The sequence below is a fragment of the Giraffa tippelskirchi genome, chromosome 11 (assembly GCF_054371585.1).
Source record: "Giraffa tippelskirchi isolate mGirTip1 chromosome 11, T2T-mGirTip1v1.2.pri, whole genome shotgun sequence".
Lineage (NCBI taxonomy): Eukaryota > Metazoa > Chordata > Mammalia > Artiodactyla > Giraffidae > Giraffa > Giraffa tippelskirchi.
The window spans coordinates 76,547,717-76,573,772 of NC_137285.1; the positions used below are offsets into that span (position 1 = coordinate 76,547,717).

At 54.0% G+C, this 26,056-nt stretch overlaps 5 protein-coding genes and 1 long non-coding RNA gene across 8 annotated transcripts in view; 3 read left to right on the forward strand and 3 right to left on the reverse strand.

Annotated features, from left to right (window-relative positions):
* LOC145527547 (uncharacterized) overlaps window positions 1-15,182 on the reverse strand; it is an 86,211-nt gene extending 71,029 nt beyond the window's left edge. Inside the window, exons 1-6 of one of the 2 annotated variants that reach the window (XR_014069766.1) lie at window positions 14,971-15,182; window positions 10,570-10,795; window positions 8,075-8,332; window positions 7,343-7,454; window positions 2,942-3,167; window positions 447-704 (exon numbers count right to left, since the gene is read on the reverse strand). The gene's annotated coding sequence lies outside the window, so the exon portion shown is untranslated. Of the gene's footprint in view, window positions 1-446; window positions 705-2,941; window positions 3,168-7,342; window positions 7,485-8,074; window positions 8,333-10,569; window positions 10,796-14,970 lie in introns of those variants that run through there. The other variant, XR_014069765.1, reaches the window with a different exon arrangement.
* On the forward strand, window positions 3,517-5,318 carry LOC145527601 (uncharacterized). Its single transcript, XM_081545721.1, has 3 exons — window positions 3,517-3,702; window positions 4,102-4,414; window positions 4,666-5,318. The coding sequence occupies exons 1-3, from the start codon at window positions 3,568-3,570 to the stop codon at window positions 4,938-4,940; spliced, it is 723 nt and encodes a 240-aa protein (XP_081401847.1). The 5' UTR covers window positions 3,517-3,567; the 3' UTR covers window positions 4,941-5,318.
* Window positions 7,878-12,946, forward strand: LOC145527494 (uncharacterized). Of its 2 annotated transcripts, none has more exons than XM_081545570.1 (3): window positions 7,878-11,330; window positions 11,730-12,042; window positions 12,294-12,946. In XM_081545570.1, exons 1-3 carry the CDS (start codon window positions 10,920-10,922, stop codon window positions 12,566-12,568), a joined length of 999 nt encoding a protein of 332 aa, XP_081401696.1. In that variant the 5' UTR covers window positions 7,878-10,919; the 3' UTR covers window positions 12,569-12,946. The 2 variants fall into 2 exon arrangements, with proteins under 2 accessions (XP_081401696.1, XP_081401695.1); XM_081545569.1 differs by having other exon boundaries at window positions 12,353-12,946.
* A 204-nt stretch (window positions 15,183-15,386) lies between the features above and the next one.
* LOC145527675 (uncharacterized) lies at window positions 15,387-19,794 on the reverse strand. The gene is made up of 2 exons (XR_014069848.1): window positions 18,198-19,794; window positions 15,387-15,960 (listed from the first exon to the last, which is right to left on the reverse strand). It is a non-coding gene; the product is annotated as an uncharacterized LOC145527675 (long non-coding RNA).
* LOC145527556 (uncharacterized) lies at window positions 15,506-20,574 on the forward strand. Its single transcript, XM_081545659.1, has 3 exons — window positions 15,506-18,958; window positions 19,358-19,670; window positions 19,922-20,574. The coding sequence occupies exons 1-3, from the start codon at window positions 18,548-18,550 to the stop codon at window positions 20,194-20,196; spliced, it is 999 nt and encodes a 332-aa protein (XP_081401785.1). The 5' UTR covers window positions 15,506-18,547; the 3' UTR covers window positions 20,197-20,574.
* Window positions 20,500-26,056, reverse strand: part of LOC145527545 (uncharacterized) — a 124,072-nt gene continuing 118,515 nt past the window's right edge. The window contains exons 22-24 of the mRNA XM_081545645.1: window positions 25,826-26,051; window positions 23,331-23,588; window positions 20,500-22,710 (exon numbers count right to left, since the gene is read on the reverse strand). Of these exons, the coding sequence (XP_081401771.1) occupies window positions 25,982-26,051 (70 nt within the window). The 3' untranslated portion in view covers window positions 20,500-22,710; window positions 23,331-23,588; window positions 25,826-25,981. The remainder of the gene's footprint in view (window positions 22,711-23,330; window positions 23,589-25,825; window positions 26,052-26,056) is intronic.

Sequence of the window (26,056 nt, forward strand, 5' to 3'; positions counted from 1 at the left end):
CAGCCCGGAGCCAATCACAGTGGCCAGGGAGGTGGAACGCACCGATTGGCCAGGGCCAGGTCATGTGACCATACTCCCCAGGAAACTCAAAGATTACCAAGGTTCTCTAAGAAACCAATGAACAAAATTATCCACTAAAGGCAAACCATAATTTTTAATGAGGCCAATGTCACAGAAAAAAAAAATGCTCCACAATAAACTGCTCAAGGAAGCTACTAAATAAACTTTCAGAAAAGTTTAGTAGGTTTTTTTTTTTTTTAAATAGGGTGACGGAGAGCTATACCTTTCCCATCTATGTGAATTTAGGTTTAAACTAGATTTCCCTTGGCTATTATATAAGACAAAAAAACCCACATCACCCACTTTCACTCCCCCCCACCCCCAAAATGTGTTTTAATCTATTGAATTTTTGTGTCCTCAGTTGTGTCTGATTCACGGCAACTCACCAACTCTACACAGCCAGGCTCTTCCGTCCATGGAATTCAGGGCAATTTTTTCTGTCCCAGTAAATGCCCACCCTGGGTGATCCAAAGGCAAGGGCTCCGAGGCTCCTGAGAGACTAACTCCTTTCAGCTGAGCACAGAGCTGGCTCCTCACTGGGATGCCTGTGGCCTGGGGCTCCCAGAGGGGAGAGCAGCACTCGCCCCACCGTGTGGTCACTGCTGGAAGTGCAGGCTGCTCCTCACTCCCCCTTGACAGTGTCCCTGAGGGCAGAACAGTGTGAATCGAATCAAGGTGGAAATGCAAACTCCAATGCAACCAACCTTCCCACAAGATCTCCAAAACCACTCAGGAACAGGGAATTGGAAACTGCAGGGGATGACATGAATGGAGATGGAGACTTGACACCTTACACCGAGTTCACTTCCAGTTATCCCTAGACAAACTTTCCATGAAAACTTGTCACAAATCTAGAAGAACAATGAGCAGAAACCGGACACGTGCTTTGAGTCTTCACACACAAAACTAAAAGGCAGTCCACAAAAAAAACCCAGAGAATACAGTGGACTTTGCAAAATCAAAGATATCTACTGTGGGAAAGACCTCATTACAAAAGCAAAAGACAGGTCATACATCGCGAGACGAATGAGTGGAAACACAAAGCTTATCAAGGATGTGTCTCCAAACAGACAAAGAACGCCAACACAACAAGCCTGTGAAAACTAGGGAAAGGTCTGAAGGGACACCAGACGGAGGAAGACACACACAGAGTATCCCGGATGATGTCCAGCACTGAGGGCCTGAAGAAACAACAGTCTAGTTGCACCCCCTCAGGCCTGTGTGACCGTGGATGAGGCCTCTGTTTCCCGGTGGCTCTGAGACATGGACAGGGAGGAAGGGGAAGAGAAGTCACTTGCATTTCTAATACTCACAGCAAAGTCTTCCAATGAGAAGGGAATTATCACCCCCACTGACAATGCCATTCACTGAAGTGATATCCACGAGTCCATCTACCCCAGAAGGGAAGGATGGACCTGTTCTCACAAAACGGCGAGAGATGGAAGGAGGAAGATCAAGCCCACACCAATCACTGGAAAGAGAAGCTGTGCTCAGGGCTTGAAAGAATTCCTATAGGGAAAATCATGTCACAGCCCCACATGGCAATCCACAGCTTCCATGCTATTCCTCCCAAAATGCCAATGCATTTTCGCACCGAACAAAGAATTGCAAAAGGGGTACGGAAACAGAAAAGAGCCTACATTGTCAATACAATCCGACGAAAAAGCCCCGATACGGACATCCAAGGTTGTGTGAAAGGAAATTAGACGACCAAACTAGGATCCTCAGGAGAGTATCGGAGAAGGCAATGGCGACCCACTCCAGTACTCTTGCCTGGAAAATGTCCTGGACGGAGGAGCCTGGTAGGCTACAGGCCATGGGGTCTTGCAGAGTCAGACACGACTGAAGTGACTTAGCCGCAGCAGCAGCAGCAGGACAGTATGCTATTGGGAATACAACAACACACACAGATCCAGATCGATGGAATAAAGTTGAGGGTCCAGAAACAAACCCCAGCATCCATGGTCAACTCATCTCTGACACAGACGGTGAGAATATCCAAATGGGAACAAGAAAGCCTCTTCAATCAATGTCCATGGGAAAACCAGACAGCTACATCTGAAGAACGCTATTGGGTTTGATCTCATACCACCTCAATATCGGGGAAAAACCTCACCCTAAAGACTGATGTCATGAGATAGCTAGAAAGAAGCGTAGGTCAAAGGCTCCTTAACATCAGAGTCTCCTTGCCATTTGCTGGGCGGAGGTCGAAATGGGTCTCTTCAAGTAAGGGAAAGAGGTAAACGAAGTACACCACTGGGTTTCCATCCAATGGAACCTATTCACAACAGAGAGGCTAAGCATTCACAAATGCAAAAGATAGGAAACGGAACACGAGAGACTCCTTGCAAGTGGTGTATCTGAGAAGGGGTTCATATGGAAAGAGACGAAGAATGCACAGCACTCAGATTCCAAGAAACACCACCACCACCCTTGACCCTTCCCCCATGACCAACTCTGACCTAAAGCCTTTCTCTCCCTCTAACCTATCCCTAAAACATAACCCTCATCTAATCATATACATGTGCATCCCTAGCATCCATCCATCCATCCACACACGAGAGAGAAAGAGGAAGACACAGACGGAATTGAGAAAGGAAAAGAGAGGGACACAGCCAGAGAGAGACACGGAACCAAAGAGAGGAAAGGAGTCGATGGTCCAGACTATTCCTCAATCTGTCTCGAAGGTAGAAGCAATGACAGCGCCCTTCCACCCCAGAAGGGGGAAAAGGACGGAAGGTTTGGAGAGGAAAAGACAAGAACGCAGGGAGCCATTAGAAGCTCAGCCACCCGCAGAAGCCGAGCTGGGACCCTTGAACAGAATCTCAATGGAAACAGAGGACCAGAAAGTTGGCTACTCTTTTCTATAAGAGAGGGAGACCTTCGAGTCTTCCTTTCGGTCCTCCAACTTGGATGCGGGGTCTCAAAACAGTCAGGAGGGGGAGTGCCTTTTCCTGGGTTCCACGGCGCATCCAGGCCTCGTTCTGCCCCATTCTGTGCTGTGTCAGCCCTGGATGGAATCTTTCTTTCTGAAGTCTCAGCGCACGAGCTCCACGTGATATCGGCCCCAGGTGGAAAGGCATGGAGCTGCTCGTAGGCCGACAGACCTAGGAAGCAGATGGGAGAATGACCCCCACTCTGCAGATGGAGAGACTGGGGCAACCCTGAGGGGCATATGCTTGTCCAGGGCCACACCACTTATGAGAAGAAGGAGCCTGGTCTGAGAGCAGCATGGTCCTCGGAGCTCAGGCCCTGGCTGAACCCAGGCCTCCCCAGGGCTGTGGGCTGGGCCGTGTGGGTGTCATTGTGCCTGCACATGGCCTAAGGGGGGTGGTCGAGCAGTCAGAAACCCAGAGATTCCCTTGGGAAGTTTTGAGGAAGGGACCTCAGCACGAACCCCAGGAAATGATGTCACCTGCCGGCAACAGAACCCAACAGAACCCGCAATCCGGGTATCCAGGCCTCCAGAGCGGAGAGGAGCCCCCAGCCAGATCACTTGCTGCCAAGATGTTCTGCTGTTTGCCCCTGCCCAGAGGCCGGGGCCTCAGGAGAGCTCACAGGCAGTGTGCGTGGGCACCCTGTCGACGTTGGCTCAGGACACCCCCGAGAGGCCTCTGGCCCTTTGCCCGGAGAAACAGAAAGGTAACACGGGGAGCCCCAGGCCGGGCCAGGCCACCTCTCCCATGCCACCCGGAAACACCGGGTCCTTTGCCTGTGTGTGGGGATGCGGGTTTCTCGGGCTGTGTCTCCCTCAAGGAAGCCCAGGCGGATGTGGGGTCAGAAGCCTGTGGACAAGTTGTGCCCACACCCCAGGGGAGAGCAGGCTGGGCGGGATGGGGAGAGTGTGGGCAGCGCCGACCGGCCAGGCTGACCTCACACCCTCAGATGGGTCTCTTTCCTCCCGGGTGGGGATCTGAGCAGACACACGTCTCTGACCCTTCTGGGAAGAGAAGTTCGAGCAGGCAGAAGCAGCGGCTCCACTGGCCAGGCCCAGCTCGGAAAACTCCCAGCATGGCTGGCTGACGGTCACTGTCGTTGCAGAGCTTCCCACGTGATGAGGCCGAGGACGGGGACACCCCATCCAGCTCCCAGAGGGAGGGGTCGGAGCACCACCCGCCCGCCCGTGAGGCCCAGTGCAGGCTCCAGGTCAGCGTGCCCACGGAGGCATCAGCCCCACCGGGGGAGACGCGGAGGTGGGGAAGGCCTGCTGCCGAGACACCGCCCAGGATACAGCCGGCGGCCCAGTCTGAGGCTTCCACGGAGCTCAGCACACCCGGCTCCGACCCAGAGTCCAGAGAACCCCGGCCTCTGAGGCACCAGGAGGACCTGGAGCCCAGCACGCCACAGCACAGAGGTGAGGACGCTGGGGCTGGTGCACGGGAGTGTGTGGGGAGGGGTGCTGAGCTACACAGGGACGAGTCCTCGAAAGCTGCTGCTGGGCCTGCAGCAAGCGCTGGCCTCACACCCCCCGCCCCCCATCTTGCACACTTCAGTCCCAAAAGACATCTGACGCTGGGTATTCTTTGGGAACCTCTTGGAAGGTTTCTGTCCCGGGGTACGCACATGCCAAGGCTGGCCTGTGGGCAAACTTTGCTTCTCCCCCAGCTCTAGCACTGGCCTCCAACTGGAACCAGGCTCCACTTCCCAGACCTGTCCCCACACAGGTGGTGGCTCCAGGTGCAGGACCCAGGGATCCACCGAGGGCAGATGGAGAAGCGAGACTTGCCCTCGCAGAGACACCAGGCCAGCTGGGTACTGGCCAGCACACCGGGCAGATCGGATCTCCGTGCCTGCAGGACCCCCAGCCCCAGGCACTGATGTCCCACCCCCTCAGCGAGAACCTCCACCTCCACGTGCACCTCTACCTGCTCGGGCTTTAGCAAGAGAACCCGAGGCAGAGGAAGAGTCACCGCCTCGGCAGGGAGAGCCTGCCCTGGCTCCCGCGCAACACCCAGACGCCCACGATGACTCACCCAGCCCTGCAGGGAGAAAGAGCCCCCGCTCTGGACAGAGACCCAGAGCCCTTACCGGAAACACCACGTCCAGGGGAGCGGTCGGCTCTGCAGCCTCCATCCCTGTCTGCTCACCGTGGATGCCGGCAACTCGGTCTGCCCCCAGGGGACATGGAGTTCCTTTCCCCTGAACTGCTTTGCATGTGGTTTGTTTCCACCTTTCTGGTGATGTTTTATTTTTTGTATGGTTTCCTGGATTTTTGTTGGTTAAGTTGGGATTAGTAAACTGTTTCATCATTGTTGCAATCTGGGAACACTGTTGTGTAACTCTGGTGATACTGTGTTACCATCACCACTTTGTAGTTTCAGACCCGTTCCATCTTTATGCCCCACCCCCCAACAAAGCCTGGATTCAAGGCAAGCACGCCCTGTTCATCCCTCCCCCCGATCCTGAACACAATTTCATCTTTTCTTTCTGCATTCCTTCCTATATTCTTGGTGTCCCCAATCAATGACTCTCAGCGAAATGACTGAAGGAGTGTTTTTCGGACTCTCCACCTACTGTAAGACTCCATTGGAGAGTTCTCATTTTTATGTCATTTGAACTAGCCTTTGATAGCTGAAAGGACGGTGTACGTCCTTTCAAGATACCATGTGCCAAACGAAGCCCTTTTGGCAACTGCCATCATTATCTCCAGGCAGGCATTGCTGTTTGAAGGGTGACATCTCAGCCAGAAGGCAGAGGCTGAGCTCCTCTTGTTGCACCAGCTCCCAAAAGAAGCCAAGAAAGGGAGCTGGAACAACAAACCACCCCCATGCCCAGGAAAGCGTTCTTCATGACAGAAGGCTAGAAAATGACCCAACATCCTTGTGGCCCAGAACCACTCTAGAAAATCACTGTTCCATAAAAAAGAGAAACACATGGGAAGTTCCAAGGAGAGGCAATGCCCATGGCCAGTGTACTTGAGAGACGGCCTGACCGCTCCGGGGAAGACACGCACCGACGGAACCCCTTGGGAAACAGCAGTGATAGTCCTCACCGTCGTAAGGGTTTCCTCTGGGGACAACCTGCCCTGGGCACCACACGAGGGAGCAGACCGGCTTCTCTTCCTCTGCCCCCACACCATTCACTCATGAAGGCAGCTCAGGTGTTCTCATGCCCTGCCTGCCTGCCTGCCTGGCTCATCCGTGAGCTGTGACCACCTCCAGGCTAGGACTCCACCTTTTCCTCTCTGTGTACCGTGAATCTGCACACAGTGGGCTTTCAGAACCTTAGCAGACTTGAGCCATTCCCGCTCGAGCCAGAACCCTCCCCAGGAAGGAAAACAGCTGTGGAGTCATTTTGGCCCCAGCACTGGTTCCGAAAGCCTGGCGGCTCCTACAGCCTCTACGGTGTGAAGAGGGAGGTCCCTTTTGACAGAGCTTTCCGGCTCTCAGATCTAAGCTGTTGTTTCACTGTCAGCTGTGTCTCTTCCGTTGCAGCCAGGTGGGCCACGCTGCTCCAAAGGAGCTCACAAGCTGAGTTTCAAGGGAGGACAGGGATGGCTACAACGTGCTGCAAACTGAGTGAGGGTCCCCACAATCCTCAGCAAAGGTCTGTGGTGTGCAAGCGGGGAGTAGAGGGCCCCCAAGTTCCAAAGGAAGGGAGGTAGTCGGGAGCTAAAGCCCTTGGCTGCTGTGGTAGCAGCTGCAGATGGCAGCCCGTCCACAGTGCACTTCAAATGAGGTCATATGAGCGGGACTCTGGAAATGGCTCCGAAATCGAGAGAAAGGGGTCAGGGTATGTGGGAATCCGGCGGGGGTGGGGGGTGGATGAAGGAAGGTGTCCCTCCTCTCTCCAGTGCAATTTGGTTTGGTGAGTCTCAAAGCTACCAGATGGCACTTCCCAAGTCAGGCCCCCGCAGGAATCAGGGTGGGCTGCCTGCCTCGGGCCCTGCCACAGGGACAAGCCACACCAGTGGCCTCCCTGAGCTCCAATGGCCGGATCTGGGGGGTTCTGTCTGGGTGCACACCTCCTTGCTGTGGCCAAGTTCCCCCCTTCTCTGAGCACCAGCTTCATCCTCTCGAATGAGGACATCAATTGCTACCTTGGCACGTTACTCTCTTCATCCTGTGAAGACTCATTAGGCTTATCCTACAATTACTAGCTGGCCCGAAGAGATATCTCCTGAATCCAGCTTAAGCTGGAGTCTCCCAGGCTCATCTGGCATGTCTTCCCTGAAGTCTGCCAAAACCCACACCCTTGCATTTCCAGGGACTCCCCTTAGCCAGCTGGGCAGAAAACCCAGCATGCTTCAAACAAGCTGACAGACAAGCGGGAGAGGACTCACGGGCAGACGGCTTCCCTCAGGTCTCGGGTGGAGCTCTGGGACCACAGCAGCAACGGGCCATCCCAGCCCCTGGGCTCAGCAGCGCCCTCATTCTCAGGCCGGCGGCTCTGCCCTGAGGGGAGCAGGAACGTCACCAACTGCCGCAGGCGGACCTCAAGCCCCTCCCACTGCTGGAGCCTGACCTCCCCCGGCCCCACCCCTTCCCCTACCCCAGCAGGACGAGAGCTCGTCTTCCCCTGGCTTCCAACGTGAGGCCCGGCCCTGGGCCCCGATTGGGCACTGCCCCAGCCCGGAGCCAATCACAGTGGCCAGGGAGGTGGAACGCACCGATTGGCCAGGGCCAGGTCATGTGACCATACTCCCCAGGAAACTCAAAGATTACCAAGGTTCTCTAAGAAACCAATGAACAAAATTATCCACTAAAGGCAAACCATAATTTTTAATGAGGCCAATGTCACAGAAAAAAAAAATGCTCCACAATAAACTGCTCAAGGAAGCTACTAAATAAACTTTCAGAAAAGTTTAGTAGTTTTTTTTTTTTTTTTAAATAGGGTGACGGAGAGCTATACCTTTCCCATCTATGTGAATTTAGGTTTAAACTAGATTTCCCTTGGCTATTATATAAGACAAAAAAACCCACATCACCCACTTTCACTCCCCCCCACCCCCAAAATGTGTTTTAATCTATTGAATTTTTGTGTCCTCAGTTGTGTCTGATTCACGGCAACTCACCAACTCTACACAGCCAGGCTCTTCCGTCCATGGAATTCAGGGCAATTTTTTCTGTCCCAGTAAATGCCCACCCTGGGTGATCCAAAGGCAAGGGCTCCGAGGCTCCTGAGAGACTAACTCCTTTCAGCTGAGCACAGAGCTGGCTCCTCACTGGGATGCCTGTGGCCTGGGGCTCCCAGAGGGGAGAGCAGCACTCGCCCCACCGTGTGGTCACTGCTGGAAGTGCAGGCTGCTCCTCACTCCCCCTTGACAGTGTCCCTGAGGGCAGAACAGTGTGAATCGAATCAAGGTGGAAATGCAAACTCCAATGCAACCAACCTTCCCACAAGATCTCCAAAACCACTCAGGAACAGGGAATTGGAAACTGCAGGGGATGACATGAATGGAGATGGAGACTTGACACCTTACACCGAGTTCACTTCCAGTTATCCCTAGACAAACTTTCCATGAAAACTTGTCACAAATCTAGAAGAACAATGAGCAGAAACCGGACACGTGCTTTGAGTCTTCACACACAAAACTAAAAGGCAGTCCACAAAAAAAACCCAGAGAATACAGTGGACTTTGCAAAATCAAAGATATCTACTGTGGGAAAGACCTCATTACAAAAGCAAAAGACAGGTCATACATCGCGAGACGAATGAGTGGAAACACAAAGCTTATCAAGGATGTGTCTCCAAACAGACAAAGAACGCCAACACAACAAGCCTGTGAAAACTAGGGAAAGGTCTGAAGGGACACCAGACGGAGGAAGACACACACAGAGTATCCCGGATGATGTCCAGCACTGAGGGCCTGAAGAAACAACAGTCTAGTTGCACCCCCTCAGGCCTGTGTGACCGTGGATGAGGCCTCTGTTTCCCGGTGGCTCTGAGACATGGACAGGGAGGAAGGGGAAGAGAAGTCACTTGCATTTCTAATACTCACAGCAAAGTCTTCCAATGAGAAGGGAATTATCACCCCCACTGACAATGCCATTCACTGAAGTGATATCCACGAGTCCATCTACCCCAGAAGGGAAGGATGGACCTGTTCTCACAAAACGGCGAGAGATGGAAGGAGGAAGATCAAGCCCACACCAATCACTGGAAAGAGAAGCTGTGCTCAGGGCTTGAAAGAATTCCTACTGGGAAAATCATGTCACAGCCCCACATGGCAATCCACAGCTTCCATGCTATTCCTCCCAAAATGCCAATGCATTTTCGCACCGAACAAAGAATTGCAAAAGGGGTACGGAAACAGAAAAGAGCCTACATTGTCAATACAATCCGACGAAAAAGCCCCGATACGGACATCCAAGGTTGTGTGAAAGGAAATTAGACGACCAAACTAGGATCCTCAGGAGAGTATCGGAGAAGGCAATGGCGACCCACTCCAGTACTCTTGCCTGGAAAATGTCCTGGACGGAGGAGCCTGGTAGGCTGCAGGCCATGGGGTCTTGCAGAGTCAGACACGACTGAAGTGACTTAGCCGCAGCAGCAGCAGCAGGACAGTATGCTATTGGGAATACAACAACACACACAGATCCAGATCGATGGAATAAAGTTGAGGGTCCAGAAACAAACCCCAGCATCCATGGTCAACTCATCTCTGACACAGACGGTGAGAATATCCAAATGGGAACAAGAAAGCCTCTTCAATCAATGTCCATGGGAAAACCAGACAGCTACATCTGAAGAACGCTATTGGGTTTGATCTCATACCACCTCAATATCGGGGAAAAACCTCACCCTAAAGACTGATGTCATGAGATAGCTAGAAAGAAGCGTAGGTCAAAGGCTCCTTAACATCAGAGTCTCCTTGCCATTTGCTGGGCGGAGGTCGAAATGGGTCTCTTCAAGTAAGGGAAAGAGGTAAACGAAGTACACCACTGGGTTTCCATCCAATGGAACCTATTCACAACAGAGAGGCTAAGCATTCACAAATGCAAAAGATAGGAAACGGAACACGAGAGACTCCTTGCAAGTGGTGTATCTGAGAAGGGGTTCATATGGAAAGAGACGAAGAATGCACAGCACTCAGATTCCAAGAAACACCACCACCACCCTTGACCCTTCCCCCATGACCAACTCTGACCTAAAGCCTTTCTCTCCCTCTAACCTATCCCTAAAACATAACCCTCATCTAATCATATACATGTGCATCCCTAGCATCCATCCATCCATCCACACACGAGAGAGAAAGAGGAAGACACAGACGGAATTGAGAAAGGAAAAGAGAGGGACACAGCCAGAGAGAGACACGGAACCAAAGAGAGGAAAGGAGTCGATGGTCCAGACTATTCCTCAATCTGTCTCGAAGGTAGAAGCAATGACAGCGCCCTTCCACCCCAGAAGGGGGAAAAGGACGGAAGGTTTGGAGAGGAAAAGACAAGAACGCAGGGAGCCATTAGAAGCTCAGCCACCCGCAGAAGCCGAGCTGGGACCCTTGAACAGAATCTCAATGGAAACAGAGGACCAGAAAGTTGGCTACTCTTTTCTATAAGAGAGGGAGACCTTCGAGTCTTCCTTTCGGTCCTCCAACTTGGATGCGGGGTCTCAAAACAGTCAGGAGGGGGAGTGCCTTTTCCTGGGTTCCACGGCGCATCCAGGCCTCGTTCTGCCCCATTCTGTGCTGTGTCAGCCCTGGATGGAATCTTTCTTTCTGAAGTCTCAGCGCACGAGCTCCACGTGATATCGGCCCCAGGTGGAAAGGCATGGAGCTGCTCGTAGGCCGACAGACCTAGGAAGCAGATGGGAGAATGACCCCCACTCTGCAGATGGAGAGACTGGGGCAACCCTGAGGGGCATATGCTTGTCCAGGGCCACACCACTTATGAGAAGAAGGAGCCTGGTCTGAGAGCAGCATGGTCCTCGGAGCTCAGGCCCTGGCTGAACCCAGGCCTCCCCAGGGCTGTGGGCTGGGCCGTGTGGGTGTCATTGTGCCTGCACATGGCCTAAGGGGGGTGGTCGAGCAGTCAGAAACCCAGAGATTCCCTTGGGAAGTTTTGAGGAAGGGACCTCAGCACGAACCCCAGGAAATGATGTCACCTGCCGGCAACAGAACCCAACAGAACCCGCAATCCGGGTATCCAGGCCTCCAGAGCGGAGAGGAGCCCCCAGCCAGATCACTTGCTGCCAAGATGTTCTGCTGTTTGCCCCTGCCCAGAGGCCGGGGCCTCAGGAGAGCTCACAGGCAGTGTGCGTGGGCACCCTGTCGACGTTGGCTCAGGACACCCCCGAGAGGCCTCTGGCCCTTTGCCCGGAGAAACAGAAAGGTAACACGGGGAGCCCCAGGCCGGGCCAGGCCACCTCTCCCATGCCACCCGGAAACACCGGGTCCTTTGCCTGTGTGTGGGGATGCGGGTTTCTCGGGCTGTGTCTCCCTCAAGGAAGCCCAGGCGGATGTGGGGTCAGAAGCCTGTGGACAAGTTGTGCCCACACCCCAGGGGAGAGCAGGCTGGGCGGGATGGGGAGAGTGTGGGCAGCGCCGACCGGCCAGGCTGACCTCACACCCTCAGATGGGTCTCTTTCCTCCCGGGTGGGGATCTGAGCAGACACACGTCTCTGACCCTTCTGGGAAGAGAAGTTCGAGCAGGCAGAAGCAGCGGCTCCACTGGCCAGGCCCAGCTCGGAAAACTCCCAGCATGGCTGGCTGACGGTCACTGTCGTTGCAGAGCTTCCCACGTGATGAGGCCGAGGACGGGGACACCCCATCCAGCTCCCAGAGGGAGGGGTCGGAGCACCACCCGCCCGCCCGTGAGGCCCAGTGCAGGCTCCAGGTCAGCGTGCCCACGGAGGCATCAGCCCCACCGGGGGAGACGCGGAGGTGGGGAAGGCCTGCTGCCGAGACACCGCCCAGGATACAGCCGGCGGCCCAGTCTGAGGCTTCCACGGAGCTCAGCACACCCGGCTCCGACCCAGAGTCCAGAGAACCCCGGCCTCTGAGGCACCAGGAGGACCTGGAGCCCAGCACGCCACAGCACAGAGGTGAGGACGCTGGGGCTGGTGCACGGGAGTGTGTGGGGAGGGGTGCTGAGCTACACAGGGACGAGTCCTCGAAAGCTGCTGCTGGGCCTGCAGCAAGCGCTGGCCTCACACCCCCCGCCCCCCATCTTGCACACTTCAGTCCCAAAAGACATCTGACGCTGGGTATTCTTTGGGAACCTCTTGGAAGGTTTCTGTCCCGGGGTACGCACATGCCAAGGCTGGCCTGTGGGCAAACTTTGCTTCTCCCCCAGCTCTAGCACTGGCCTCCAACTGGAACCAGGCTCCACTTCCCAGACCTGTCCCCACACAGGTGGTGGCTCCAGGTGCAGGACCCAGGGATCCACCGAGGGCAGATGGAGAAGCGAGACTTGCCCTCGCAGAGACACCAGGCCAGCTGGGTACTGGCCAGCACACCGGGCAGATCGGATCTCCGTGCCTGCAGGACCCCCAGCCCCAGGCACTGATGTCCCACCCCCTCAGCGAGAACCTCCACCTCCACGTGCACCTCTACCTGCTCGGGCTTTAGCAAGAGAACCCGAGGCAGAGGAAGAGTCACCGCCTCGGCAGGGAGAGCCTGCCCTGGCTCCCGCGCAACACCCAGACGCCCACGATGACTCACCCAGCCCTGCAGGGAGAAAGAGCCCCCGCTCTGGACAGAGACCCAGAGCCCTTACCGGAAACACCACGTCCAGGGGAGCGGTCGGCTCTGCAGCCTCCATCCCTGTCTGCTCACCGTGGATGCCGGCAACTCGGTCTGCCCCCAGGGGACATGGAGTTCCTTTCCCCTGAACTGCTTTGCATGTGGTTTGTTTCCACCTTTCTGGTGATGTTTTATTTTTTGTATGGTTTCCTGGATTTTTGTTGGTTAAGTTGGGATTAGTAAACTGTTTCATCATTGTTGCAATCTGGGAACACTGTTGTGTAACTCTGGTGATACTGTGTTACCATCACCACTTTGTAGTTTCAGACCCGTTCCATCTTTATGCCCCACCCCCCAACAAAGCCTGGATTCAAGGCAAGCACGCCCTGTTCATCCCTCCCCCCGATCCTGAACACAATTTCATCTTTTCTTTCTGCATTCCTTCCTATATTCTTGGTGTCCCCAATCAATGACTCTCAGCGAAATGACTGAAGGAGTGTTTTTCGGACTCTCCACCTACTGTAAGACTCCATTGGAGAGTTCTCATTTTTATGTCATTTGAACTAGCCTTTGATAGCTGAAAGGACGGTGTACGTCCTTTCAAGATACCATGTGCCAAACGAAGCCCTTTTGGCAACTGCCATCATTATCTCCAGGCAGGCATTGCTGTTTGAAGGGTGACATCTCAGCCAGAAGGCAGAGGCTGAGCTCCTCTTGTTGCACCAGCTCCCAAAAGAAGCCAAGAAAGGGAGCTGGAACAACAAACCACCCCCATGCCCAGGAAAGCGTTCTTCATGACAGAAGGCTAGAAAATGACCCAACATCCTTGTGGCCCAGAACCACTCTAGAAAATCACTGTTCCATAAAAAAGAGAAACACATGGGAAGTTCCAAGGAGAGGCAATGCCCATGGCCAGTGTACTTGAGAGACGGCCTGACCGCTCCGGGGAAGACACGCACCGACGGAACCCCTTGGGAAACAGCAGTGATAGTCCTCACCATCGTAAGGGTTTCCTCTGGGGACAACCTGCCCTGGGCACCACACGAGGGAGCAGACCGGCTTCTCTTCCTCTGCCCCCACACCATTCACTCATGAAGGCAGCTCAGGTGTTCTCATGCCCTGCCTGCCTGCCTGCCTGGCTCATCCGTGAGCTGTGACCACCTCCAGGCTAGGACTCCACCTTTTCCTCTCTGTGTACCGTGAATCTGCACACAGTGGGCTTTCAGAACCTTAGGAGACTTGAGCCATTCCCACTCGAGCCAGAACCCTCCCCAGGAAGGAAAACAGCTGTGGAGTCATTTTGGCCCCAGCACTGGTTCCGAAAGCCTGGCGGCTCCTACAGCCTCTACGGTGTGAAGAGGGAGGTCCCTTTTGACAGAGCTTTCCGGCTCTCAGATCTAAGCTGTTGTTTCACTGTCAGCTGTGTCTCTTCCGTTGCAGCCAGGTGGGCCACGCTGCTCCAAAGGAGCTCACAAGCTGAGTTTCAAGGGAGGACAGGGATGGCTACAACGTGCTGCAAACTGAGTGAGGGTCCCCACAATCCTCAGCAAAGGTCTGTGGTGTGCAAGTGGGGAGTAGAGGGCCCCCAAGTTCCAAAGGAAGGGAGGTAGTCGGGAGCTAAAGCCCTTGGCTGCTGTGGTAGCAGCTGCAGATGGCAGCCCGTCCACAGTGCACTTCAAATGAGGTCATATGAGCGGGACTCTGGAAATGGCTCCGAAATCGAGAGAAAGGGGTCAGGGTATGTGGGAATCCGGCGGGGGTGGGGGGTGGATGAAGGAAGGTGTCCCTCCTCTCTCCAGTGCAATTTGGTTTGGTGAGTCTCAAAGCTACCAGATGGCACTTCCCAAGTCAGGCCCCCGCAGGAATCAGGGTGGGCTGCCTGCCTCGGGCCCTGCCACAGGGACAAGCCACACCAGTGGCCTCCCTGAGCTCCAATGGCCGGATCTGGGGGGTTCTGTCTGGGTGCACACCTCCTTGCTGTGGCCAAGTTCCCCCCTTCTCTGAGCACCAGCTTCATCCTCTCGAATGAGGACATCAATTGCTACCTTGGCACGTTACTCTCTTCATCCTGTGAAGACTCATTAGGCTTATCCTACAATTACTAGCTGGCCCGAAGAGATATCTCCTGAATCCAGCTTAAGCTGGAGTCTCCCAGGCTCATCTGGCATGTCTTCCCTGAAGTCTGCCAAAACCCACACCCTTGCATTTCCAGGGACTCCCCTTAGCCAGCTGGGCAGAAAACCCAGCATGCTTCAAACAAGCTGACAGACAAGCGGGAGAGGACTCACGGGCAGACGGCTTCCCTCAGGTCTCGGGTGGAGCTCTGGGACCACAGCAGCAACGGGCCATCCCAGCCCCTGGGCTCAGCAGCGCCCTCATTCTCAGGCCGGCGGCTCTGCCCTGAGGGGAGCAGGAACGTCACCAACTGCCGCAGGCGGACCTCAAGCCCCTCCCACTGCTGGAGCCTGACCTCCCCCGGCCCCACCCCTTCCCCTACCCCAGCAGGACGAGAGCTCGTCTTCCCCTGGCTTCCAACGTGAGGCCCGGCCCTGGGCCCCGATTGGGCACTGCCCCAGCCCGGAGCCAATCACAGTGGCCAGGGAGGTGGAACGCACCGATTGGCCAGGGCCAGGTCATGTGACCATACTCCCCAGGAAACTCAAAGATTACCAAGGTTCTCTAAGAAACCAATGAACAAAATTATCCACTAAAGGCAAACCATAATTTTTAATGAGGCCAATGTCACAGAAAAAAAAAATGCTCCACAATAAACTGCTCAAGGAAGCTACTAAATAAACTTTCAGAAAAGTTTAGTAGTTTTTTTTTTTTTTTTAAATAGGGTGACGGAGAGCTATACCTTTCCCATCTATGTGAATTTAGGTTTAAACTAGATTTCCCTTGGCTATTATATAAGACAAAAAAACCCACATCACCCACTTTCACTCCCCCCCACCCCCAAAATGTGTTTTAATCTATTGAATTTTTGTGTCCTCAGTTGTGTCTGATTCACGGCAACTCACCAACTCTACACAGCCAGGCTCTTCCGTCCATGGAATTCAGGGCAATTTTTTCTGTCCCAGTAAATGCCCACCCTGGGTGATCCAAAGGCAAGGGCTCCGAGGCTCCTGAGAGACTAACTCCTTTCAGCTGAGCACAGAGCTGGCTCCTCACTGGGATGCCTGTGGCCTGGGGCTCCCAGAGGGGAGAGCAGCACTCGCCCCACCGTGTGGTCACTGCTGGAAGTGCAGGCTGCTCCTCACTCCCCCTTGACAGTGTCCCTGAGGGCAGAACAGTGTGAATCGAATCAAGGTGGAAAGGCAAACTCCAATGCAACCAACCTTCCCACAAGATCTCCAAAACCACTCAGGAACAGGGAATTGGAAACTGCAGGGGATGACATGAATGGAGATGGAGACTTGACACCTTACACCGAGTTCACTTCCAGTTATCCCTAGACAAACTTTCCATGAAAACTTGTCACAAATCTAGAAGAACAATGAGCAGAAACCGGACACGTGCTTTGAGTCTTCACACACAAAACTAAAAGGCAGTCCACAAAAAAAACCCAGAGAATACAGTGGACTTTGCAAAATCAAAGATATCTACTGTGGGAAAGACCTCATTACAAAAGCAAAAGACAGGTCATACATCGCGAGACGAATGAGTGGAAACACAAAGCTTATCAAGGATGTGTCTCCAAACAGACAAAGAACGCCAACACAACAAGCCTGTGAAAACTAGGGAAAGGTCTGAAGGGACACCAGACGGAGGAAGACACACACAGAGTATCCCGGATGATGTCCAGCACTGAGGGCCTGAAGAAACAACAGTCTAGTTGCACCCCCTCAGGCCTGTGTGACCGTGGATGAGGCCTCTGTTTCCCGGTGGCTCTGAGACATGGACAGGGAGGAAGGGGAAGAGAAGTCACTTGCATTTCTAATACTCACAGCAAAGTCTTCCAATGAGAAGGGAATTATCACCCCCACTGACAATGCCATTCACTGAAGTGATACCCACGAGTCCATCTACCCCAGAAGGGAAGGATGGACCTGTTCTCACAAAACGGCGAGAGATGGAAGGAGGAAGATCAAGCCCACACCAATCACTGGAAAGAGAAGCTGTGCTCAGGGCTTGAAAGAATTCCTACTGGGAAAATCATGTCACAGCCCCACATGGCAATCCACAGCTTCCATGCTATTCCTCCCAAAATGCCAATGCATTTTCGCACCGAACAAAGAATTGCAAAAGGGGTACGGAAACAGAAAAGAGCCTACATTGTCAATACAATCCGACGAAAAAGCCCCGATACGGACATCCAAGGTTGTGTGAAAGGAAATTAGACGACCAAACTAGGATCCTCAGGAGAGTATCGGAGAAGGCAATGGCGACCCACTCCAGTACTCTTGCCTGGAAAATGTCCTGGACGGAGGAGCCTGGTAGGCTACAGGCCACGGGGTCTTGCAGAGTCAGACACGACTGAAGTGACTTAGCCGCAGCAGCAGCAGCAGGACAGTATGCTATTGGGAATACAACAACACACACAGATCCAGATCGATGGAATAAAGTTGAGGGTCCAGAAACAAACCCCAGCATCCATGGTCAACTCATCTCTGACACAGACGGTGAGAATATCCAAATGGGAACAAGAAAGCCTCTTCAATCAATGTCCATGGGAAAACCAGACAGCTACATCTGAAGAACGCTATTGGGTTTGATCTCATACCACCTCAATATCGGGGAAAAACCTCACCCTAAAGACTGATGTCATGAGATAGCTAGAAAGAAGCGTAGGTCAAAGGCTCCTTAACATCAGAGTCTCCTTGCCATTTGCTGGGCGGAGGTCGAAATGGGTCTCTTCAAGTAAGGGAAAGAGGTAAACGAAGTACACCACTGGGTTTCCATCCAATGGAACCTATTCACAACAGAGAGGCTAAGCATTCACAAATGCAAAAGATAGGAAACGGAACACGAGAGACTCCTTGCAAGTGGTGTATCTGAGAAGGGGTTCATATGGAAAGAGACGAAGAATGCACAGCACTCAGATTCCAAGAAACACCACCACCACCCTTGACCCTTCCCCCATGACCAACTCTGACCTAAAGCCTTTCTCTCCCTCTAACCTATCCCTAAAACATAACCCTCATCTAATCATATACATGTGCATCCCTAGCATCCATCCATCCATCCACACACGAGAGAGAAAGAGGAAGACACAGACGGAATTGAGAAAGGAAAAGAGAGGGACACAGCCAGAGAGAGACACGGAACCAAAGAGAGGAAAGGAGTCGATGGTCCAGACTATTCCTCAATCTGTCTCGAAGGTAGAAGCAATGACAGCGCCCTTCCACCCCAGAAGGGGGAAAAGGACGGAAGGTTTGGAGAGGAAAAGACAAGAACGCAGGGAGCCATTAGAAGCTCAGCCACCCGCAGAAGCCGAGCTGGGACCCTTGAACAGAATCTCAATGGAAACAGAGGACCAGAAAGTTGGCTACTCTTTTCTATAAGAGAGGGAGACCTTCGAGTCTTCCTTTCGGTCCTCCAACTTGGATGCGGGGTCTCAAAACAGTCAGGAGGGGGAGTGCCTTTTCCTGGGTTCCACGGCGCATCCAGGCCTCGTTCTGCCCCATTCTGTGCTGTGTCAGCCCTGGATGGAATCTTTCTTTCTGAAGTCTCAGCGCACGAGCTCCACGTGATATCGGCCCCAGGTGGAAAGGCATGGAGCTGCTCGTAGGCCGACAGACCTACGAAGCAGATGGGAGAATGACCCCCACTCTGCAGATGGAGAGACTGGGGCAACCCTGAGGGGCATATGCTTGTCCAGGGCCACACCACTTATGAGAAGAAGGAGCCTGGTCTGAGAGCAGCATGGTCCTCGGAGCTCAGGCCCTGGCTGAACCCAGGCCTCCCCAGGGCTGTGGGCTGGGCCGTGTGGGTGTCATTGTGCCTGCACATGGCCTAAGGGGGGTGGTCGAGCAGTCAGAAACCCAGAGATTCCCTTGGGAAGTTTTGAGGAAGGGACCTCAGCACGAACCCCAGGAAATGATGTCACCTGCCGGCAACAGAACCCAACAGAACCCGCAATCCGGGTATCCAGGCCTCCAGAGCGGAGAGGAGCCCCCAGCCAGATCACTTGCTGCCAAGATGTTCTGCTGTTTGCCCCTGCCCAGAGGCCGGGGCCTCAGGAGAGCTCACAGGCAGTGTGCGTGGGCACCCTGTCGACGTTGGCTCAGGACACCCCCGAGAGGCCTCTGGCCCTTTGCCCGGAGAAACAGAAAGGTAACACGGGGAGCCCCAGGCCGGGCCAGGCCACCTCTCCCATGCCACCCGGAAACACCGGGTCCTTTGCCTGTGTGTGGGGATGCGGGTTTCTCGGGCTGTGTCTCCCTCAAGGAAGCCCAGGCGGATGTGGGGTCAGAAGCCTGTGGACAAGTTGTGCCCACACCCCAGGGGAGAGCAGGCTGGGCGGGATGGGGAGAGTGTGGGCAGCGCCGACCGGCCAGGCTGACCTCACACCCTCAGATGGGTCTCTTTCCTCCCGGGTGGGGATCTGAGCAGACACACGTCTCTGACCCTTCTGGGAAGAGAAGTTCGAGCAGGCAGAAGCAGCGGCTCCACTGGCCAGGCCCAGCTCGGAAAACTCCCAGCATGGCTGGCTGACGGTCACTGTCGTTGCAGAGCTTCCCACGTGATGAGGCCGAGGACGGGGACACCCCATCCAGCTCCCAGAGGGAGGGGTCGGAGCACCACCCGCCCGCCCGTGAGGCCCAGTGCAGGCTCCAGGTCAGCGTGCCCACGGAGGCATCAGCCCCACCGGGGGAGACGCGGAGGTGGGGAAGGCCTGCTGCCGAGACACCGCCCAGGATACAGCCGGCGGCCCAGTCTGAGGCTTCCACGGAGCTCAGCACACCCGGCTCCGACCCAGAGTCCAGAGAACCCCGGCCTCTGAGGCACCAGGAGGACCTGGAGCCCAGCACGCCACAGCACAGAGGTGAGGACGCTGGGGCTGGTGCACGGGAGTGTGTGGGGAGGGGTGCTGAGCTACACAGGGACGAGTCCTCGAAAGCTGCTGCTGGGCCTGCAGCAAGCGCTGGCCTCACACCCCCCGCCCCCCATCTTGCACACTTCAGTCCCAAAAGACATCTGACGCTGGGTATTCTTTGGGAACCTCTTGGAAGGTTTCTGTCCCGGGGTACGCACATGCCAAGGCTGGCCTGTGGGCAAACTTTGCTTCTCCCCCAGCTCTAGCACTGGCCTCCAACTGGAACCAGGCTCCACTTCCCAGACCTGTCCCCACACAGGTGGTGGCTCCAGGTGCAGGACCCAGGGATCCACCGAGGGCAGATGGAGAAGCGAGACTTGCCCTCGCAGAGACACCAGGCCAGCTGGGTACTGGCCAGCACACCGGGCAGATCGGATCTCCGTGCCTGCAGGACCCCCAGCCCCAGGCACTGATGTCCCACCCCCTCAGCGAGAACCTCCACCTCCACGTGCACCTCTACCTGCTCGGGCTTTAGCAAGAGAACCCGAGGCAGAGGAAGAGTCACCGCCTCGGCAGGGAGAGCCTGCCCTGGCTCCCGCGCAACACCCAGACGCCCACGATGACTCACCCAGCCCTGCAGGGAGAAAGAGCCCCCGCTCTGGACAGAGACCCAGAGCCCTTACCGGAAACACCACGTCCAGGGGAGCGGTCGGCTCTGCAGCCTCCATCCCTGTCTGCTCACCGTGGATGCCGGCAACTCGGTCTGCCCCCAGGGGACATGGAGTTCCTTTCCCCTGAACTGCTTTGCATGTGGTTTGTTTCCACCTTTCTGGTGATGTTTTATTTTTTGTATGGTTTCCTGGATTTTTGTTGGTTAAGTTGGGATTAGTAAACTGTTTCATCATTGTTGCAATCTGGGAACACTGTTGTGTAACTCTGGTGATACTGTGTTACCATCACCACTTTGTAGTTTCAGACCCGTTCCATCTTTATGCCCCACCCCCCAACAAAGCCTGGATTCAAGGCAAGCACGCCCTGTTCATCCCTCCCCCCGATCCTGAACACAATTTCATCTTTTCTTTCTGCATTCCTTCCTATATTCTTGGTGTCCCCAATCAATGACTCTCAGCGAAATGACTGAAGGAGTGTTTTTCGGACTCTCCACCTACTGTAAGACTCCATTGGAGAGTTCTCATTTTTATGTCATTTGAACTAGCCTTTGATAGCTGAAAGGACGGTGTACGTCCTTTCAAGATACCATGTGCCAAACGAAGCCCTTTTGGCAACTGCCATCATTATCTCCAGGCAGGCATTGCTGTTTGAAGGGTGACATCTCAGCCAGAAGGCAGAGGCTGAGCTCCTCTTGTTGCACCAGCTCCCAAAAGAAGCCAAGAAAGGGAGCTGGAACAACAAACCACCCCCATGCCCAGGAAAGCGTTCTTCATGACAGAAGGCTAGAAAATGACCCAACATCCTTGTGGCCCAGAACCACTCTAGAAAATCACTGTTCCATAAAAAAGAGAAACACATGGGAAGTTCCAAGGAGAGGCAATGCCCATGGCCAGTGTACTTGAGAGACGGCCTGACCGCTCCGGGGAAGACACGCACCGACGGAACCCCTTGGGAAACAGCAGTGATAGTCCTCACCGTCGTAAGGGTTTCCTCTGGGGACAACCTGCCCTGGGCACCACACGAGGGAGCAGACCGGCTTCTCTTCCTCTGCCCCCACACCATTCACTCATGAAGGCAGCTCAGGTGTTCTCATGCCCTGCCTGCCTGCCTGCCTGGCTCATCCGTGAGCTGTGACCACCTCCAGGCTAGGACTCCACCTTTTCCTCTCTGTGTACCGTGAATCTGCACACAGTGGGCTTTCAGAACCTTAGGAGACTTGAGCCATTCCCACTCGAGCCAGAACCCTCCCCAGGAAGGAAAACAGCTGTGGAGTCATTTTGGCCCCAGCACTGGTTCCGAAAGCCTGGCGGCTCCTACAGCCTCTACGGTGTGAAGAGGGAGGTCCCTTTTGACAGAGCTTTCCGGCTCTCAGATCTAAGCTGTTGTTTCACTGTCAGCTGTGTCTCTTCCGTTGCAGCCAGGTGGGCCACGCTGCTCCAAAGGAGCTCACAAGCTGAGTTTCAAGGGAGGACAGGGATGGCTACAACGTGCTGCAAACTGAGTGAGGGTCCCCACAATCCTCAGCAAAGGTCTGTGGTGTGCAAGTGGGGAGTAGAGGGCCCCCAAGTTCCAAAGGAAGGGAGGTAGTCGGGAGCTAAAGCCCTTGGCTGCTGTGGTAGCAGCTGCAGATGGCAGCCCGTCCACAGTGCACTTCAAATGAGGTCATATGAGCGGGACTCTGGAAATGGCTCCGAAATCGAGAGAAAGGGGTCAGGGTATGTGGGAATCCGGCGGGGGTGGGGGGTGGATGAAGGAAGGTGTCCCTCCTCTCTCCAGTGCAATTTGGTTTGGTGAGTCTCAAAGCTACCAGATGGCACTTCCCAAGTCAGGCCCCCGCAGGAATCAGGGTGGGCTGCCTGCCTCGGGCCCTGCCACAGGGACAAGCCACACCAGTGGCCTCCCTGAGCTCCAATGGCCGGATCTGGGGGGTTCTGTCTGGGTGCACACCTCCTTGCTGTGGCCAAGTTCCCCCCTTCTCTGAGCACCAGCTTCATCCTCTCGAATGAGGACATCAATTGCTACCTTGGCACGTTACTCTCTTCATCCTGTGAAGACTCATTAGGCTTATCCTACAATTACTAGCTGGCCCGAAGAGATATCTCCTGAATCCAGCTTAAGCTGGAGTCTCCCAGGCTCATCTGGCATGTCTTCCCTGAAGTCTGCCAAAACCCACACCCTTGCATTTCCAGGGACTCCCCTTAGCCAGCTGGGCAGAAAACCCAGCATGCTTCAAACAAGCTGACAGACAAGCGGGAGAGGACTCACGGGCAGACGGCTTCCCTCAGGTCTCGGGTGGAGCTCTGGGACCACAGCAGCAACGGGCCATCCCAGCCCCTGGGCTCAGCAGCGCCCTCATTCTCAGGCCGGCGGCTCTGCCCTGAGGGGAGCAGGAACGTCACCAACTGCCGCAGGCGGACCTCAAGCCCCTCCCACTGCTGGAGCCTGACCTCCCCCGGCCCCACCCCTTCCCCTACCCCAGCAGGACGAGAGCTCGTCTTCCCCTGGCTTCCAACGTGAGGCCCGGCCCTGGGCCCCGATTGGGCACTGCCCCAGCCCGGAGCCAATCACAGTGGCCAGGGAGGTGGAACGCACCGATTGGCCAGGGCCAGGTCATGTGACCATACTCCCCAGGAAACTCAAAGATTACCAAGGTTCTCTAAGAAACCAATGAACAAAATTATCCACTAAAGGCAAACCATAATTTTTAATGAGGCCAATGTCACAGAAAAAAAAAATGCTCCACAATAAACTGCTCAAGGAAGCTACTAAATAAACTTTCAGAAAAGTTTAGTAGTTTTTTTTTTTTTTTTAAATAGGGTGACGGAGAGCTATACCTTTCCCATCTATGTGAATTTAGGTTTAAACTAGATTTCCCTTGGCTATTATATAAGACAAAAAAACCCACATCACCCACTTTCACTCCCCCCCACCCCCAAAATGTGTTTTAATCTATTGAATTTTTGTGTCCTCAGTTGTGTCTGATTCACGGCAACTCACCAACTCTACACAGCCAGGCTCTTCCGTCCATGGAATTCAGGGCAATTTTTTCTGTCCCAGTAAATGCCCACCCTGGGTGATCCAAAGGCAAGGGCTCCGAGGCTCCTGAGAGACTAACTCCTTTCAGCTGAGCACAGAGCTGGCTCCTCACTGGGATGCCTGTGGCCTGGGGCTCCCAGAGGGGAGAGCAGCACTCGCCCCACCGTGTGGTCACTGCTGGAAGTGCAGGCTGCTCCTCACTCCCCCTTGACAGTGTCCCTGAGGGCAGAACAGTGTGAATCGAATCAAGGTGGAAAGGCAAACTCCAATGCAACCAACCTTCCCACAAGATCTCCAAAACCACTCAGGAACAGGGAATTGGAAACTGCAGGGGATGACATGAATGGAGATGGAGACTTGACACCTTACACCGAGTTCACTTCCAGTTATCCCTAGACAAACTTTCCATGAAAACTTGTCACAAATCTAGAAGAACAATGAGCAGAAACCGGACACGTGCTTTGAGTCTTCACACACAAAACTAAAAGGCAGTCCACAAAAAAAACCCAGAGAATACAGTGGACTTTGCAAAATCAAAGATATCTACTGTGGGAAAGACCTCATTACAAAAGCAAAAGACAGGTCATACATCGCGAGACGAATGAGTGGAAACACAAAGCTTATCAAGGATGTGTCTCCAAACAGACAAAGAACGCCAACACAACAAGCCTGTGAAAACTAGGGAAAGGTCTGAAGGGACACCAGACGGAGGAAGACACACACAGAGTATCCCGGATGATGTCCAGCACTGAGGGCCTGAAGAAACAACAGTCTAGTTGCACCCCCTCAGGCCTGTGTGACCGTGGATGAGGCCTCTGTTTCCCGGTGGCTCTGAGACATGGACAGGGAGGAAGGGGAAGAGAAGTCACTTGCATTTCTAATACTCACAGCAAAGTCTTCCAATGAGAAGGGAATTATCACCCCCACTGACAATGCCATTCACTGAAGTGATACCCACGAGTCCATCTACCCCAGAAGGGAAGGATGGACCTGTTCTCACAAAACGGCGAGAGATGGAAGGAGGAAGATCAAGCCCACACCAATCACTGGAAAGAGAAGCTGTGCTCAGGGCTTGAAAGAATTCCTACTGGGAAAATCATGTCACAGCCCCACATGGCAATCCACAGCTTCCATGCTATTCCTCCCAAAATGCCAATGCATTTTCGCACCGAACAAAGAATTGCAAAAGGGGTACGGAAACAGAAAAGAGCCTACATTGTCAATACAATCCGACGAAAAAGCCCCGATACGGACATCCAAGGTTGTGTGAAAGGAAATTAGACGACCAAACTAGGATCCTCAGGAGAGTATCGGAGGAGGCAATGGCGACCCACTCCAGTACTCTTGCCTGGAAAATGTCCTGGACGGAGGAGCCTGGTAGGCTGCAGGCCACGGGGTCATGCAGAGTCAGACACGACTGAAGTGACTTAGCCGCAGCAGCAGCAGCAGGACAGTATGCTATTGGGAATACAACAACACACACAGATCCAGATCGATGGAATAAAGTTGAGGGTCCAGAAACAAACCCCAGCATCCATGGTCAACTCATCTCTGACACAGACGGGGAGAATATCCAAATGGGAACAAGAAAGCCTCTTCAATCAATGTCCATGGGAAAACCAGACAGCTACATCTGAAGAACGCTATTGGTTTTGATCTCATACCACCTCAATATCGGGGAAAAACCTCACCCTAAAGACTGATGTCATGAGATAGCTAGAAAGAAGCGTAGGTCAAAGGCTCCTTAACATCAGAGTCTCCTTGCCATTTGCTGGGCGGAGGTCGAAATGGGTCTCTTCAAGTAAGGGAAAGAGGTAAACGAAGTACACCACTGGGTTTCCATCCAATGGAACCTCTTCACAACGGAGAAGCTAAGCATTCACAAATGCAAAAGATAGGAAACGGAACACGAGAGACTCCTTGCAAGTGGTGTATCTGAGAAGGGGTTCATATGGAAAGAGACGAAGAATGCACAACACTCAGATTCCAAGAAACACCACCACCACCCTTGACCCTTCCCCCATGACCAACTCTGACCTAAAGCCTTTCTCTCCCTCTAACCTATCCCTAAAACATAACCCTCATCTAATCATATACATGTGCATCCCTAGCATCCATCCATCCATCCACACACGAGAGAGAAAGAGGAAGACACAGACGGAATTGAGAAAGGAAAAGAGAGGGACACAGCCAGAGAGAGACACGGAACCAAAGAGAGGAAAGGAGTCGATGGTCCAGACTTTTCCTCAATCTGTCTCGAAGGTAGAAGCAATGACAGCGCCCTTCCACCCCAGAAGGGGGAAAAGGACGGAAGGTTTGGAGAGGAAAAGACAAGAACGCAGGGAGCCATTAGAAGCTCAGCCACCCGCAGAAGCCGAGCTGGGACCCTTGAACAGAATCTCAATGGAAACAGAGGACCAGAAAGTTGGCTACTCTTTTCTATAAGAGAGGGAGACCTTCGAGTCTTCCTTTCGGTCCTCCAACTTGGATGCGGGGTCTCAAAACAGTCAGGAGGGGGAGTGCCTTTTCCTGGGTTCCACGGCGCATCCAGGCCTCGTTCTGCCCCATTCTGTGCTGTGTCAGCCCTGGATGGAATCTTTCTTTCTGAAGTCTCAGCGCACGAGCTCCACGTGATATCGGCCCCAGGTGGAAAGGCATGGAGCTGCTCGTAGGCCGACAGACCTAGG